The sequence below is a fragment of the Xenopus tropicalis genome, chromosome 4, assembly GCF_000004195.4.
Source record: "Xenopus tropicalis strain Nigerian chromosome 4, UCB_Xtro_10.0, whole genome shotgun sequence".
NCBI lineage: Eukaryota > Metazoa > Chordata > Amphibia > Anura > Pipidae > Xenopus > Xenopus tropicalis.
Genome location: NC_030680.2, coordinates 150,458,574 through 150,476,095, shown reverse-complemented (window position 1 = coordinate 150,476,095; position 17,522 = coordinate 150,458,574). Strand labels below are relative to the sequence as shown.

The following is a 17,522-nucleotide window of genomic DNA, read 5'->3' as shown; positions in this document are numbered from 1 at the left end:
CCAGCCTGAAGGCCAGTTAGGGGGGGATTTGGGGTGAGTGCTTATTTGTGCCCTGGGTACCCCTGGAACTATAGCGGGGTGACTGTTACCCCAATGTTTCTATATATCTGTAACCTTGTTATGGGCTAAGGGGGCCCAGCCTGAAGGCCAGTTAGGGGGGGATTTGGGGTGAGTGCTTATTTGTGCCCTGGGTACCCCTGGAACTATAGCGGGGTGACTGTTACCCCAATGTTTCTATATATCTGTAACCTTGTTATGGGCTAAGGGGGCCCAGCCTGAAGGCCAGTTGGGGGGGATTTGGGGTGAGTGCTTATTTGTGCCCTGGGTACCCCTGGAACTATAGCGGGGTGACTGTTACCCCAATGTTTCTATATATCTGTAACCTTGTTATGGGCTAAGGGGGCCCAGCCTGAAGGCCAGTTAGGGGGGGATTTGGGGTGCTTATTTGTGCCCTGGGTACCCCTGGAACTATAGCGGGGTGACTGTTACCCCAATGTTTCTATATATCTGTAACCTTGTTATGGGCTAAGGGGGCCCAGCCTGAAGGCCAGTTAGGGGGGGATTTGGGGTGAGTGCTTATTTGTGCCCTGGGTACCCCTGGAACTATAGCGGGGTGACTGTTACCCCAATGTTTCTATATATCTGTAACCTTGTTATGGGCTAAGGGGGCCCAGCCTGAAGGCCAGTTAGGGGGGGATTTGGGGTGAGTGCTTATTTGTGCCCTGGGTACCCCTGGAACTATAGCGGGGTGACTGTTACCCCAATGTTTCTATATATCTGTAACCTTGTTATGGGCTAAGGGGGCCCAGCCTGAAGGCCAGTTAGGGGGGGATTTGGGGTGAGTGCTTATTTGTGCCCTGGGTACCCCTGGAACTATAGCGGGGTGACTGTTACCCCAATGTTTCTATATATCTGTAACCTTGTTATGGGCTAAGGGGGCCCAGCCTGAAGGCCAGTTAGGGGGGGATTTGGGGTGCTTATTTGTGCCCTGGGTACCCCTGGAACTATAGCGGGGTGACTGTTACCCCAATGTTTCTATATATCTGTAACCTTGTTATGGGCTAAGGGGGCCCAGCCTGAAGGCCAGTTAGGGGGGGATTTGGGGTGAGTGCTTATTTGTGCCCTGGGTACCCCTGGAACTATAGCGGGGTGACTGTTACCCCAATGTTTCTATATATCTGTAACCTTGTTATGGGCTAAGGGGGCCCAGCCTGAAGGCCAGTTAGGGGGGGATTTGGGGTGAGTGCTTATTTGTGCCCTGGGTACCCCTGGAACTATAGCGGGGTGACTGTTACCCCAATGTTTCTATATATCTGTAACCTTGTTATGGGCTAAGGGGGCCCAGCCTGAAGGCCAGTTAGGGGGGGATTTGGGGTGCTTATTTGTGCCCTGGGTACCCCTGGAACTATAGCGGGGTGACTGTTACCCCAATGTTTCTATATATCTGTAACCTTGTTATGGGCTAAGGGGGCCCAGCCTGAAGGCCAGTTAGGGGGGGATTTGGGGTGAGTGCTTATTTGTGCCCTGGGTACCCCTGGAACTATAGCGGGGTGACTGTTACCCCAATGTTTCTATATATCTGTAACCTTGTTATGGGCTAAGGGGGCCCAGCCTGAAGGCCAGTTAGGGGGGGATTTGGGGTGAGTGCTTATTTGTGCCCTGGGTACCCCTGGAACTATAGCGGGGTGACTGTTACCCCAATGTTTCTATATATCTGTAACCTTGTTATGGGCTAAGGGGGCCCAGCCTGAAGGCCAGTTAGGGGGGGATTTGGGGGGGATGCTTATTTGTGCCCTGGGTACCCCTGGAACTATAGCGGGGTGACTGTTACCCCAATGTTTCTATATATCTGTAGGAAAGCAGTCGGCTGCCTCGCAGGATGGAAATAGCAGCAGGAAACAGTAGAATGGAGGTGCTTACGGGGGTCGCTGGGAGACCAGAAATAGCTGCTCGTACTGACCCCCCCCCCCCCACTGTGAGAGAGAAAAAACACCTTAAAGAGACAGCGCTTATGTAACAGATGAGGTTGAAAAAAAGTCACAGTCACCTTATGGTTAATGAATAGAGGGGGGGGGGGGTGTTGGAAATATATTTCTGAACAATTAAATCCATCAACCTTTAAAAGGGGGGGGGGGGGGGTTTCATTTTTTTTTTTTTTTATGGTTTTTGTATTATTTTCCTTCTTCTTCTGACTCTTTGCAGCTTTCAAATGGGGGTCACTGACCCCGGCAGCCAAACCCTATTGCTCTGTGAGGCTCCAGTTTTATTGTTATTTTTAATTACTTTCTTTTCTATTCAGCCCCTCCCCTATTCATATACCAGTATTTCATCCAAACCACTCCTTAGTTGCTAAGGTAACTTGGACCCTAGCAACCAGATAGCGGTTATAACTCCAACCTGCAGAGCTGCTGAACTGAAAATTAAATAACTAAAAAAACTACAAATAATAAAAAATGAAGACCAATTGCAAATTGTCTCAGAATCTCACTCTCTACACAAAACCCTGAATAAAGAACAGAAACCGGGGATGGAAAGGGGTATTTATTTGTACAATGGGGGGGTTGATAAATAACCTATAAAACACGCTGTACATCGGGCAGAAAGCGAATGGAAATCACCAGACAAAAGTCGCTCGTTCCCGTAACATACGGACGCCGAAGCGCTGCCATTCCCGCTGATAGACCCACAGCTCCTGGGTGGTGTCCAGACAGGCCAGCAGGGCCCCCCCTTTCCATACAATCAGGCGGGGGTCCATGTCCTACAGAGAAACCGAAAGCTCAGTCGGAGAATGGAAAATGGGTCATGTGACCGGCGCGTGAACAGAAATTCACAGGTAAGTAGCCCCGCCCCTATTTAGCTTCTCTCCCCGCCCCCCCGTTTAACTGTTCGGCCTCCATAGGTGACTCAGATGAGAGTCCAATCAGATCCAAAGAAATATCAGATTATTTTAGATCTCCAAATCAGGTAAATGATGTCTCTTTCCCACCCTGTGTTTAACTCTCTCTCTGCTGGCGGTCTCACTCACCTCTTCTCCCTCTATTTCCGCGGGGGGGGGGACACAGAGACATCCCCACATACCCACAGAGACATCCCCACATACCCACAGAGACACAGCACAGAGACACAGCACAGAGACACAGCACAGAGACACAGCACAGAGACACAGCACAGAGACACAGCACAGAGACACAGCACAGAGACACAGCACAGAGACACAGCACAGAGACACAGCACAGAGACACAGCACAGAGACACAGCACAGAGACACAGCACAGAGACACAGCACAGAGACACAGCACAGAGACACAGCACAGAGACACAGCACAGAGACACAGCACAGAGACACAGCACAGAGACACAGCACAGAGACACAGCACAGAGACACAGCACAGACAGAGACAGAGACACAGCACAGACAGAGACAGAGACACAGCACAGACAGAGACAGAGACACAGCACAGACAGAGACAGAGACACAGCACAGACAGAGACAGAGACACAGCACAGAGACAGAGACACAGCACAGACAGAGACAGAGACACAGCACAGACAGAGACAGAGACACAGCACAGACAGAGACAGAGACACAGCACAGACAGAGACACAGCACAGACAGAGACACAGCACAGACAGAGACACAGCACAGACAGAGACACAGCACAGACAGAGACACAGACAGAGCACAGACAGAGACAGAGACACAGCACAGACAGAGACACAGCACAGCACAGACAGAGACACAGACAGAGACAGAGACAGAGCACAGACAGAGACAGAGACACAGCACAGACAGAGACACAGCACAGACAGAGACAGAGACACAGCACAGACAGAGACAGAGACACAGCACAGACAGAGACAGAGACACAGCACAGACAGAGACACAGCACAGACAGAGACAGAGACACAGCACAGACAGAGACAGAGACACAGCACAGACAGAGACACAGCACAGACAGAGACAGAGACAGAGACACAGCACAGACAGAGACAGAGACAGAGACACAGCACAGACAGAGACAGAGACACAGCACAGACAGAGACAGAGACACAGCACAGACAGAGACAGAGACACAGCACAGACAGAGACAGAGACACAGCACAGACAGAGACAGAGACACAGCACAGACAGACACAGCACAGACAGACACAGCACAGAGACACAGCACAGAGACACAGCACAGAGACACAGCACAGAGACACAGCACAGAGACACAGCACAGAGACACAGCACAGAGACACAGCACAGAGACACAGCACAGAGACACAGCACAGAGACACAGCACAGAGACACAGCACAGAGACACAGCACAGAGACACAGCACAGAGACACAGCACAGAGACAGAGACACAGCACAGAGACAGAGACACAGCACAGAGACAAGCACCCACAGAGACACAGCACAGACAGAGACAGAGACACAGCACAGACAGAGACAGAGACACAGCACAGACAGAGACAGAGACACAGCACAGACAGAGACAGAGACACAGCACAGACAGAGACAGAGACACAGCACAGACAGAGACAGAGACACAGCACAGACAGAGACAGAGACACAGCACAGACAGAGACACAGCACAGACAGAGACACAGCACAGACAGAGACACAGCACAGACAGAGACACAGCACAGACAGAGACACAGCACAGACAGAGACACAGCACAGACAGAGACACAGCACAGACAGAGACACAGCACAGACAGAGACACAGCACAGACAGAGACACAGCACAGACAGAGACACAGCACAGACAGAGACACAGCACAGAGACACAGCACAGAGACACAGCACAGAGACACAGCACAGAGACACAGCACAGAGACACAGCACAGAGACACAGCACAGAGACACACCCACAGAGACACACCCACAGAGACAAGCACCCACACAGACACACACACAGAGACACATACCCACACAGACACACACACAGAGAGACAAGCACCCACAGACACCCCATGGTTCTTACCTTTGGCCTCGTGATCACCTCGACATTATCTACGACTCTCCGAAACGAGGGGGGCATTTTGTTGAGGATCCGATGCTGCAGGAACTGCTGGGCTCTATGGAACATCAGGCCCCCCCCAACCACCAGGACGGAGCCGTACATCTTCTTCTTGGTGTCGTCCGAGGCTGGAAGGGAACGGGGAACAATTACAGCTCTGCCCAAACGCTGTGCTTGGCCGGGGGTCTCACTATGTGAACTGAGGGGCACAGGGTGCATGTAGCCCCTCCTCATACTCACTAATCCTTTCCTACAACTGGCAGAGGGGGGGGGTGTGTATCACAGACATTTGGGGAGAATAGAGATTTGGGGTGCAGCCCGTACCGCAGCAGTCGATACTGTGTAGAATGGCCTTGTCCAACCCCAGCGCTTTCCCTTCAAACTGGGACACCGCCGTCTTCCTGCTAAACATGGCCGCCGGGGGCTCCTCCGAGTCGTTCCCAGAGATCAAGCAGTCGTTCTGGGAGGATCCGAGATCCGATTCCTGCATATGGGCCCTGTCTGATATATCCTGGGCCCGACCCTCCTCATACAGACTGGCCTTGGGCAGGGCCTTCCGGTCAGCGGCTGCTTTAGCTGCCTGTGTGTGAGATAATACAGCACTGTATAGTGAGTAAAGTGCCCCCTATTGTAATATATAAGGATATTATAAGCCCCCGAGGGGTTCCTTATAATATATAGTGAATAAAGTACCCCCTATTGTAACATATAGGGATATTATAAGCCCCCGAGGAGTTCCTTATAATATATAGTGAATAAAGTGCCCCCTATTGTAACATATAGGGATATTATAAGCCCCCGAGGAGTTCCTTATAATATATAGTGAATAAAGTGCCCCCTATTGTAACATATAGGGATATTATAAGCCCCCGAGGAGTTCCTTATAATATATAGTGAGTAAAGTGCCCCCTATTGTAACATATAGGGATATTATAAGCCCCCGAGGAGTTCCTTATAATATATAGTGAATAAATTGCCCCCTATTGTAACATATAGGGATATTATAAGCCCCCGAGGAGTTCCTTATAATATATAGTGAATAAAGTGCCCCCTATTGTAACATATAGGGATATTATAAGTCACAGAGGAGTTCCTTATAATATATAGTGAATAAAGTGCCCCCTATTGTAACATATAGGGATATTATAAGCCCCCGAGGAGTTCCTTATAATATATAGTGAATAAAGTGCCCCCTATTGTAACATATAGGGATATTATAAGCCCCCGAGGAGTTCCTTATAATATATAGTGAATAAAGTACCCCCTATTGTAACATATAGGGATATTATAAGCCCCCGAGGAGTTCCTTATAATATATAGTGAATAAAGTACCCCCTATTGTAACATATAGGGATATTATAAGCCCCCGAGGAGTTCCTTATAATATATAGTGAATAAAGTGCCCCCTATTGTAACATATAGGGATATTATAAGCCCCCGAGGGGTTCCTTATAATATATAGTGAATAAAGTACCCCCTATTGTAACATATAGGGATATTATAAGCCCCCGAGGGGTTCCTTATAATATATAGTGAATAAAGTGCCCCCTATTGTAACATATAGGGATATTATAAGCCCCCGAGGAGTTCCTTATAATATATAGTGAATAAAGTGCCCCCTATTGTAACATATAGGGATATTATAAGTCCCCGAGGTGTTCCTTATAATATATAGTGAATAAAGTGCTCCCTATTGTAACATATAGGGATATTATAAGCCCCCGAGGGGTTCCTTATAATATATAGTGAATAAAGTGCCCCCTATTGTAAAATATAAGGATATTATAAGTCCAAAAGTCACCTCTGCGTTCCATGACCTGTATAAAAGCACGATGCCTTCGGCCTCGTGCTTTTATACAGGTCATGGAATGCAGAGGTGACTTCTAATATCCTCATATTTTACAACAGGGGGCACTTTATTATAATATACGAGTTTCAGTGAGTCATGTGACAGAAATGACATCACTAAGCTCCGATTATAACTGATGACATCACTAAGCTCGTTTATAAGGATATAATTTACAGTTTGGTCCCATAGGGAAATGGCCAAACTATATATTAAATTTCAACAATTCCCCCCCCCCCCCCCGCTAACTCCATGCAATGAATTTTCTAGTGGGAGCCCAATGTAGGTGGGTTGTGGTTCCCCCCCGGCAGGGGCATTACCTGTTCCTGTTTGCTCTGCGTTGCCAGCAGGTAATGCTCGTCGTGCGGGTCTTCTGGGTCGCCGTGCGATCGGTGCTGCATGGAGGTCATTTTCTGCTCCACAATCCCAAACGTGGCCGGATAGAAAAGCGCCATGGGTGCCTGTGTGGGGGCGGGGGGCAGAGAAATGATTGGCTGGCACTGCCACCCCTATTAGTCAGTAAGTTCCTACTGGCAGGGTGGGCACTGGGTCTCCTCTATGCCTCCTGCCCCCGGGGCTACACAGCAGAGTAATTATAGTTTAAATTACTTTAAAAAAACTTTTATTTTTTGGTGTTACTGTTCCTTTAAGTACAGCCCATGGGACTTACCTGCAGCTTCTCATCCCCAAGTCTCAGCTGGTAGAGCAAGGCCGGAGCCGCCGGGTGTCGAACCTGGAACTCATGGTCCTGAAGTCCCGAAATATCCTGCGATGAGAACAGAACAGTCACACTGGGTGCCCGACGGGTCCCGCACTCTGGGCATCGACACGAAAGCAGCGAGAGCGCCCCCACCTGGTCTAGATGCGCAAAGCTCTCCTTCAGCTGCTGCAGGACCAGACAGTCCAGGTAATTAGACAGCTGGCAGTCTCGATAGGGAAATCCCGCTCTCTGCATCAGCCAATAGAGACATCTTGTGACGTCACTGCCGCCGTATGCCAAGCAGAGCCTGAGAGAGAGGGGGGGGGGAGATAAAGGGACTCATTGTATAGTACATAGTAGCTGAATAGTATAGAATAGTACATAGTAGCTGAATAGTAAGATATAGTACATAGTAGCTGTATGGTAAGATATAGTACATAGTAGCTGTATAGTAGGATATAGTACATAGTAGCTGTATGGTAAGATATAGTACATAGTAGCTGTATAGTAGGATATAGTACATAGTAGCTGTATAGTAGGATATAGTACATAGTAGCTGTATAGTATAGTACATAGTAGCTGTATAGTATAGTACATAGTAGCTGTATAGAATACTACATAGTAGCTGTATAGTAAGATATAGTACATAGTAGCTGTATAGTATAGTACATAATAGCTGTATAGTATAGTACATAGTAGCTGTATAGTATAGTACATAATAGCTGTATAGTATAGTACATAGTAGCTGTATATTAGGATATAGTACATAGTAGCTGTATAGTATAGTACATAGTAGCTGTATAGTATAGTACATAGTAGCTGTATATTAGGATATAGTACATAGTAGCTGTATAGTATAGTACATAGTAGCTGTATATTAGGATATAGTACATAGTAGCTGTATAGTATAGTACATAGTAGCTGTATATTAGGATATAGTACATAGTAGCTGTATAGTATAGTACATAGTAGCTGTATAGTATAGTACATAGTAGCTGTATAGTAAGATATAGTACATAGTAGCTGTATGGTAAGATATAGTACATAGTAGCTGTATAGTAAGATATAGTACATAGTAGCTGTATAGTAGGATATAGTACATAGTAGCTGTATAGTAGGATATAGTACATAGTAGCTGTATAGTATAGTACATAGTAGCTGTATAGTATAGTACATAGTAGCTGTATAGTATAGTACATAGTAGCTGTATAGAATACTACATAGTAGCTGTATAGTAAGATATAGTACATAGTAGCTGTATAGTATAGTAGCTGTATATTAGGATATAGTACATAGTAGCTGTATAGTATAGTACATAATAGCTGTATAGTATAGTACATAGTAGCTGTATAGTATAGTACATAGTAGCTGTATATTAGGATATAGTACATAGTAGCTGTATAGTATAGTACATAATAGCTGTATAGTATAGTACATAGTAGCTGTATATTAGGATATAGTACATAGTAGCTGTATAGTATAGTACATAGTAGCTGTATAGTATAGTACATAGTAGCTGTATATTAGGATATAGTACATAGTAGCTGTATAGTATAGTACATAGTAGCTGTATAGTATAGTACATAGTAGCTGTATAGTATAGTACATAGTAGCTGTATAGTATAGTACATAGTAGCTGTATAGTAAGATATAGTACATAATAGCTGTATAGTATAGTACATAGTAGCTGTATAGTAAGATATAGTACATAGTAGCTGTATAGTATAGTACATAGTAGCTGTATAGTATAGTACATAGTATAGTACAGTACATAGTAGCTGAGGCTGGATAACAAAAGGATGTGTTTATCAAGTTTAACCCACTCTGCCCCATAGCACTGCTTGTTTGTGTTCCTGCCCTCAGGCCAAATGTTACTTCCCTGGCGCCAAATATTAAGCAAATACTAAAATAATGTATATGAGACATTCTAAAGAAATATCCGACTAAATCTCCACTGTTGTTGCATATAAAGTTTATTTCTGTACACGTTTGCCTTTAACCCCATCACACTAATTGGACGTCTAATCTTCATGATAAGGACACAGTGCCACCTAGTGGTCAGATGATGTAACAGAGCAATCGGGATGGGAAAGTTGAAAAGAACCATACTGCGGCCTTACCTGGTGTTCCTATGGGAGATTCCATCCTCCACGCAGCAAACACTCGTCTTCTGATCCCCGACGTCCACTACACAAGCGCTGCTCAGGCCGCTGCCGTACATGGCGCAAACCGACTCCTGATGTACAATGATACCTGCAGCCCAGACCAACAGCAACGCCGTCAGCCTCAATAACAACCCTGCCTTGTACTCATTTAACCTTTACTATGTTATAGAATGGCCAATTCTAAGCAACTTTTCAATTGGTCTTTATTATTTATTTGTTATAGTTTTTGAATTATTTCCCTTCTTCTTCTGACTCTTTGCAGCTTTCAAATGGGGGTCACTGACCCCGGCAGCCAAACCCTATTGCTCTGTGAGGCTCCAGTTTTATTGTTTTTTTTTTTTAATAGTGTAATTGTTACTTTTTATTACCTAATTTTCTATTCAGCCCCTCTCCTATAAAAATATCATTCAAACCACTCCCTGGTTGCTAAGGTAATTTGAACCCTAACAACAGCTGAAATTCCAACCTGTAGAGCTGCTGAACAATAAAAAGTGAAAAAACCCAACAAATAACAAAAAAATGAAGACCAATTGCAAATTATCTCAGAATATTACTCACAACAACCCCTTTCTGCGACAATTTGCAATTGGTCTTCATTTTTTCTTTATCTGTAGTTTTTTCATTATTTTTATCATCGTTCGGCAGCAGCTCTGCAGTCTGGCGTTATAACATCTATCTGGTTGCTCGGGTCCAAGAAGGCAAATGATTTACAAACTATAAGTAAAAATGAAGACCAATTGAAACATTGCTTGGTTGGTTTATTCTAAAACCAACCCTCAATACTAAATACGGCCATTTCTGCATATTGTTCAGTTTATGATAAAGGGGCTGCCTCTGTCCCATAAAGCTTACACTCTACCTTGGGTGCTTTAGGCCTATACGAGTGCTTTCTGTAGTACTTGTGGCCGTTTATTTTCTTGGCACCACTGGTTCTGACTGCTGAAACAGCAAAAGTAGAAGCAAGCTGATTAACAGGACTGACATCTGCTACATTGTTTCAAGAGTCAGAACCAGCGAATCACTAAGGGGGCGACTCGGCTGTTCTCTAGTGACCCCCCCCCTGTCCCTTCTGTATAGCAGCTAGGGCTGAAAGAACCCACAAAAACAAGGCCCTAGGTCTCTGCATGCTAAATACAAAACAGTGTCGGCTGCGGATTGAATGGAACCCGGCCAGACAGTGTTGCACCTACCGGAAAAGCCCATCTTCATCAGTAACATATTCACCATCTCCTTTACGTGCTGCCGATTATAGATGTCTGGGATGAGCAAAATGCACCTGTAATACTGAGGGATAAAAAAAATCAGTGTATAACATACATACGTAGGTGAACTTCCCCTTTAACTGGCCTTTGTAGCCGTTATAGACAGACAATGTCTCCCATGGTGCATCACTGCAGCACAACCAATGAGAAGGACTCTGGTTCCACTCACCTTCAGATCTTTCAATTGGATTTCCAGCATTTTCTGTAGGACGTGGGACCAAATGGTTTCCAGATCGGCCAGTACCGCGGTGAGGGAACCTCCAGGCCCGGAGTGTAGATTCAGCTGGCCCCGCCGGATGGGATAGTGAAGATTGTAGCAGTCTGATGGATTCACGTACAGTGCCTGATGGAACGGAGACCCCACAAGTCATTACAGGGGAAGCAGGACAATGTCCTGAGAGACTGTAGGGGATATTGTGGAAATAAAGAAAGTACAGGGAGAAGCAATGAAGCGAATAAAGGGCATGGGAGATGGGAGGGGGAGCAAACTGATGGGAGAGAGGAGCAAACTGAGCAGACTTGTGTCCCTGGCCTAAAGGATATTTCTGAGAGCAGGAAGTCTGACTCAGAAGAACACGTTTACAAAAAAGGAGACAAGAAATCCTGTTTCTTTTGATAGAGGACCACTGACTTTTGGACCTGGTCACACAAGAAGCACTTCCTGTAGCTTTGGGCTGTGCTAGTGCATCAGCAGGGCCTATAGGCTCGGTGGGGTGGGCAACACGTATAGCCGGGCGGTGGCCCCAGTTACAACTGGGACGTCCAACCCTGGAACCTACCTCTTCCCCTACAAGGTATTCTGGGTGATGTGATGTGTCCGTCCATTTGGCACCGGAGTCGTGATCCAATATTGCAGGTCGGATTTGTTTATTGTAAGCGCGAGCCTAAAGGGGTGACAAAGAGGGGAAAGGGGGTTACACAGAGTGGGGAGCAAAATTATTCTTGGGCATCAGGAGTCAGAACCAGCAGTGCAGAGAAGGGAAAGGGACAGACACAGTGACAGTTACACATAACTATAAACCCAGTGAGAATGAGGAATGAATGGGTATTGGGGAGTTGTATCAGGAGTCAGAACCAGCAGTGCAGGGAAGGGAAAGGGACAGGCACAGTGACAGTTACACATAACTATAAACCCAGTGAGAATGAGGAATGAATGGATATTGGGGAGTTGTATCAGGAGTCAGAACCAGCAGTGCAGGGAAGGGAAAGGGACAGACACAGTGACAGTTACACATAACTATAAACCCAGTGAGAATGAGGGATGAATGGATATTGGGGAGTTGTATCAGGAGTCAGAACCAGCAGTGCAGGGAAGGGAAAGGGACAGACACAGTGACAGTTACACATAACTATAAACCCAGTGAGAATGAGGAATGAATGGATATTGGGGAGTTGTATCAGGAGTCAGAACCAGCAGTGCAGGGAAGAGAATGAGGAATGAATGGATATTGGGGAGTTGTATCAGGAGTCAGAACCAGCAGTGCAGGGAAGGGAAAGGGACAGACACAGTGACAGTTACACATAACTATAAACCCAGTGAGAATGAGGAATGAATGGATATTGGGGAGTTGTATCAGGAGTCAGAACCAGCAGTGCAGGGAAGAGAATGAGGAATGAATGGATATTGGGGAGTTGTATCAGGAGTCAGAACCAGCAGTGCAGGGAAGGGAAAGGGACAGACACAGTGACAGTTACACATAACTATAAACCCAGTGAGAATGAGGAATGAATGGGTATTGGGGAGTTGTATCAGGAGTCAGAACCAGCAGTGCAGGGAAGGGAAAGGGACAGACACAGTGACAGTTACACATAACTATAAACCCAGTGAGAATGAGGAATGAATGGATATTGGGGAGTTGTATCAGGAGTCAGAACCAGCAGTGCAGGGAAGGGAAAGGGACAGACACAGTGACAGTTACACATAACTATAAACCCAGTGAGAATGAGGAATGAATGGATATTGGGGAGTTGTATCAGGAGTCAGAACCAGCAGTGCAGGGAAGGGAAAGGGACAGACACAGTGACAGTTACACATAACTATAAACCCAGTGAGAATGAGGAATGAATGGATATTGGGGAGTTGTATCAGGAGTCAGAACCAGCAGTGCAGGGAAGAGAATGAGGAATTAATGGATATTGGGACACTGTTTAAAATCAGATTTTATTTCATTATGCAAAATTGTATATTTGGGTTTACTTGCCCTTTAATCAAGATTAGCTGATGATAATATTGCTGAATGGAAAAAGAAGGGGGAGTTATAGACCAGTGGAAGGGACTTTATTTACAGGTTACCAGTTACCTGCTCCGGCATCACTGGGATCCGCCTGGTTCCATTCGACATTTTCTTGGACCAAATTGCCTGATCCACCATTTTCAACCCATTTTGTCTTTGTTCGTTGCTTTCTGGTTTCTACAAAAGAGAATAACTTCTATGATCTTTCACTGAAACTGCAGGAAAGGAGATCTCACCATCAGCATAGGAAGGGGTTCCTTACTGTAAGGGCAGTCAGGTTATGGGGTTCCCTACCCAGAGAGGGGGAATGAGTGATACATTGGGGGTGGGGAGGAAAGGGGATCTCACCATCAGCATAGGAAGGGGTTCCTTACTGTAAGGGAAGTCAGGTTATGGGGTTCCCTACCAAGAGAGGGGGAATGAGTGATTCATTGGGGGTGGGGGGGGAAAGGGGATCTCACCATCAGCATAGGAAGGGGCTCCTTACTGTAAGGGCAGTCAGGTTATGGGATTCCCTACCAAGAGAGGGGGAATGAGTGATACATTGGGGGTGGGGGGGAAAGGGGATCTCACAATCAGCATAGGAAGGGGTTCCTTACTGTAAGGGCAGTCAGGTTATGGGGTTCCCTACCCAGAGAGGGGGAATGAGTGATACATTGGGGGTGGGGAGGAAAGGGGATCTCACCATCAGCATAGGAAGGGGTTCCTTACTGTAAGGGCAGTCAGGTTATGGGGTTCCCTACCAAGAGAGGGGGAATGAGTGATTCATTGGGGGTGGGGAGGAAAGGGGATCTCACAATCAGCATAGGAAGGGGTTCCTTACTGTAAGGGCAGTCAGGTTATGGGGTTCCCTAACAGAGATCTGATTGGTTGCTCTAGGTGGGGGCAGTATAGCGGCCGCAGGGGTCTCACACTCACACTCAGGCCGTCTCTCAGTAGCCACTTGTCCCTGTGGGTGGGCTGGCCCCCCTGCCGGTGCCTCCGGGCTATGAGGTGGGGGATGCCGGCGGGCTGGGTGTCGGTGGCTCGGCCAATGCGGAGGCTGCTGGATCCCGGGTGGATCACCACAATGAAATCGCTCTGTATTGGCTGCAGAACAGAAGGAAGAGACATTAATGTGAGGTCATGTGACTTGAGGCCCTCAAGCTGAACAGCAGCTGGGGGGCCACCGGTTGCCCACTCATAGGCTGTAACTACCCCACCAACATTACCTTTACTGCCCCCTGACCCCCTGCAGCTGTCCCTATGTCCCCTACATCTGGTCGGAGTTTTACCCAATTGCCCCCCCCCCCCCCACTTACATCCTGTGGGGGCTCCGGCACCGCCGCCGGCACAATCGGCCTCTTCACCCCCCGCTGTTCCTTTTCCTTCTCCTTCCCGTTCTCCGGCTCTGCCTTCTCAGCCTGGGTCATGGCGGCCGCCTGTACCCACCCACGCATACACCCGGGGGCAGATCCGCGCTACAACCCGAGGCCCGGGGGCACCAGTGTAACCGGGGGGATCTGAAAGGAACAGAAATGGGCAGCAGAGAGGGTAACAAGCCTGACACAGGGGCCATAAGGAACTACAATGGAAGGGCAAATTAACCCCTGGGATACACATTGGGGCACTAAATATAGAAATAGCAGGGAGTCACTTACCGGGGGAATGGGGGGCAGGGAGTCACTTACCGGGGGAATGGGGGGCAGGGAGTCACTTACCGGGGAATGGGGGGGGCAGTGAGTCACTTACCGGGGGAATGGGGAGCGGGGAGTCACTTACCGGGGGAATGGGGGGGCAGGGAGTCACTTACCGGGGGAATGGGGGGCAGTGAGTCACTTACCGGGGGAATGGGGGGGCAGGGAGTCACTTACCGGGGGAATGGGGGGCAGGGAGTCACTTACCGGGGGAATGGGGGGCAGGGAGTCGCTTACCGGGGGAATGGGGGGGCGGGGAGTCACTTACCGGGGGAATGGGGGGGCAGGGAGTCACTTACCGGGGAATGGGGGGCAGGGAGTCGCTTACCGGGGGAATGGGGGGCGGGGAGTCGCTTACCGGGGGAATGGGGGGCAGGGAGTCGCTTACCGGGGGAATGGGGGGCAGGGAGTCACTTACCGGGGGAATGGGGGGCAGGGAGTCGCTTACCGGGGGAATGGGGGGCAGGGAGTCACTTACCGGGGGAATGGGGGCAGGGAGTCACTTACCGGGGGAATGGGGGGCAGGGAGTCACTTACCGGGGGAATGGGGGGCAGGGAGTCACTTACCGGGGGAATGGGGGGCAGGGAGTCGCTTACCGGGGGAATGGGGGGCAGGGAGTCACTTACCGGGGGAATGGGGGGCGGGGAGTCACTTACCGGGGGAATGGGGGGCGGGGAGTCACTTACCGGGGGAATGGGGGGCGGGGAGTCACTTACCGGGGGAATGGGGGGGCAGGGAGTCACTTACCGGGGGAATGGGGGGCAGGGAGTCACTTACCGGGGGAATGGGGGGCAGGGAGTCACTTACCGGGGGAATGGGGGGGCAGGGAGTCACTTACCGGGGGAATGGGGGGCAGGGAGTCACTTACCGGGGGAATGGGGGGCGGGGAGTCACTTACCGGGGGAATGGGGGGGCGGGGAGTCACTTACCGGGGGAATGGGGGGGCGGGGAGTCACTTACCGGGGGAATGGGGGGCAGGGAGTCACTTACCGGGGAATGGGGGGCAGGGAGTCGCTTACCGGGGAATGGGGGGCGGGAGTCACTTACCGGGGGAATGGGGGCAGGGAGTCACTTACCGGGGGAATGGGGGGCAGGGAGTCGCTTTTTAACGGGGGGAATGGGGGGCAGGGAGTCACTTACCGGGGGAATGGGGGGCAGGGAGTCACTTACCGGGGGAATGGGGGGCAGGGAGTCACTTACCGGGGGAATGGGGGGCAGGGAGTCCACTTACCGGGGGAATGGGGGGGCGGGGAGTCACTTACCGGGGGAATGGGGGGCGGGGAGTCACTTACCGGGGGAATGGGGGGGCGGGGAGTCACTTACCGGGGGGAATGGGGGGCGGGGAGTCACTTACCGGGGGAATGGGGGGGCAGGGAGTCACTTACCGGGGGAATGGGGGGGCAGGGAGTCACTTACCGGGGGAATGGGGGCAGGGAGTCACTTACCGGGGGAATGGGGGGCGGGGAGTCACTTACCGGGGGAATGGGGGGCAGGGAGTCACTTACCGGGGAATGGGGGGGCAGGGAGTCACTTACCGGGGGAATGGGGGGGCAGTGAGTCACTTACCGGGGGAATGGGGGGCAGGGAGTCACTTACCGGGGGAATGGGGGGCAGGGAGTCACTTACCGGGGGAATTGGGGGCGGGGAGTCACTTACCGGGGGAATGGGGGGGGCAGTGAGTCACTTACCGGGGGAATGGGGGGGGGCAGGGAGTCACTTACCGGGGGAATGGGGGGGGCGGGGAGTCACTTACCGGGGGAATGGGGGGGCAGTGAGTCACTTACCGGGGGAATGGGGGGGGCAGTGAGTCACTTACCGGGGGAATGGGGGGGCAGGGAGTCACTTACCGGGGGAATGGGGGGCAGGGAGTCACTTACCGGGGGAATGGGGGGCAGGGAGTCACTTACCGGGGGAATGGGGGGCAGTGAGTCACTTACCGGGGGAATGGGGGGCAGGGAGTCACTTACCGGGGGAATGGGGGGCAGGGAGTCACTTACCGGGGGAATGGGGGGCGGGGAGTCACTTACCGGGGGAATGGGGGGCAGGGAGTCACTTACCGGGGGAATGGGGGGCAGTGAGTCACTTACCGGGGGAATGGGGGGCGGGGAGTCACTTACCGGGGGAATGGGGGGGCGGGGAGTCACTTACCGGGGGAATGGGGGGCGGGGAGTCACTTACCGGGGGAATGGGGGGCAGGGAGTCACTTACCGGGGGAATGGGGGGCAGGGAGTCACTTACCGGGGGAATGGGGGGCAGGGAGTCACTTACCGGGGGAATGGGGGGCGGGGAGTCACTTACCGGGGGAATGGGGGGCGGGGAGTCACTTACCGGGGGAATGGGGGGCAGGGAGTCACTTACCGGGGGAATGGGGGGCAGGGAGTCACTTACCGGGGGAATGGGGGGCAGGGAGTCACTTACCGGGGGAATGGGGGGCAGACAGAGGCCCTGATACTGTTCCTGTGGCCCAAACCCTCACTTTCCGGCAGCGAGGAGGTTATTTACTGTCACATGGCGCGGTAACCATAACAACACAGTCCCGCCCCCAGGCCGTGCCGCTCCCTACCAATCAGCGCGCTCCAGCTCCGGCCTGTGAGGGAAACCGGATATCCGGCTGCGAGGAGCTGTGTT

At 50.0% G+C, this 17,522-nt stretch overlaps 1 protein-coding gene across 4 annotated transcripts; it reads right to left on the bottom strand.

The window, feature by feature from the left end:
• Positions 1-2,522: 2,522 nt before the first annotated feature.
• Positions 2,523-17,402, bottom strand: actr8 (ARP8 actin related protein 8 homolog). 4 transcript variants are annotated; one of them, XM_031899984.1, is made up of 14 exons: positions 17,313-17,402; positions 14,519-14,719; positions 14,136-14,306; positions 13,284-13,394; positions 11,763-11,867; positions 11,153-11,326; positions 10,912-11,005; positions 9,677-9,809; positions 7,710-7,863; positions 7,527-7,622; positions 7,177-7,317; positions 5,335-5,590; positions 4,975-5,138; positions 2,523-2,758 (listed from the first exon to the last, which is right to left on the bottom strand). In XM_031899984.1, exons 2-14 carry the CDS (start codon positions 14,654-14,656, stop codon positions 2,615-2,617), a joined length of 1,881 nt encoding a protein of 626 aa, XP_031755844.1. In that variant the 5' UTR covers positions 14,657-14,719; positions 17,313-17,402; the 3' UTR covers positions 2,523-2,614.
• Positions 17,403-17,522: the final 120 nt, after the last annotated feature.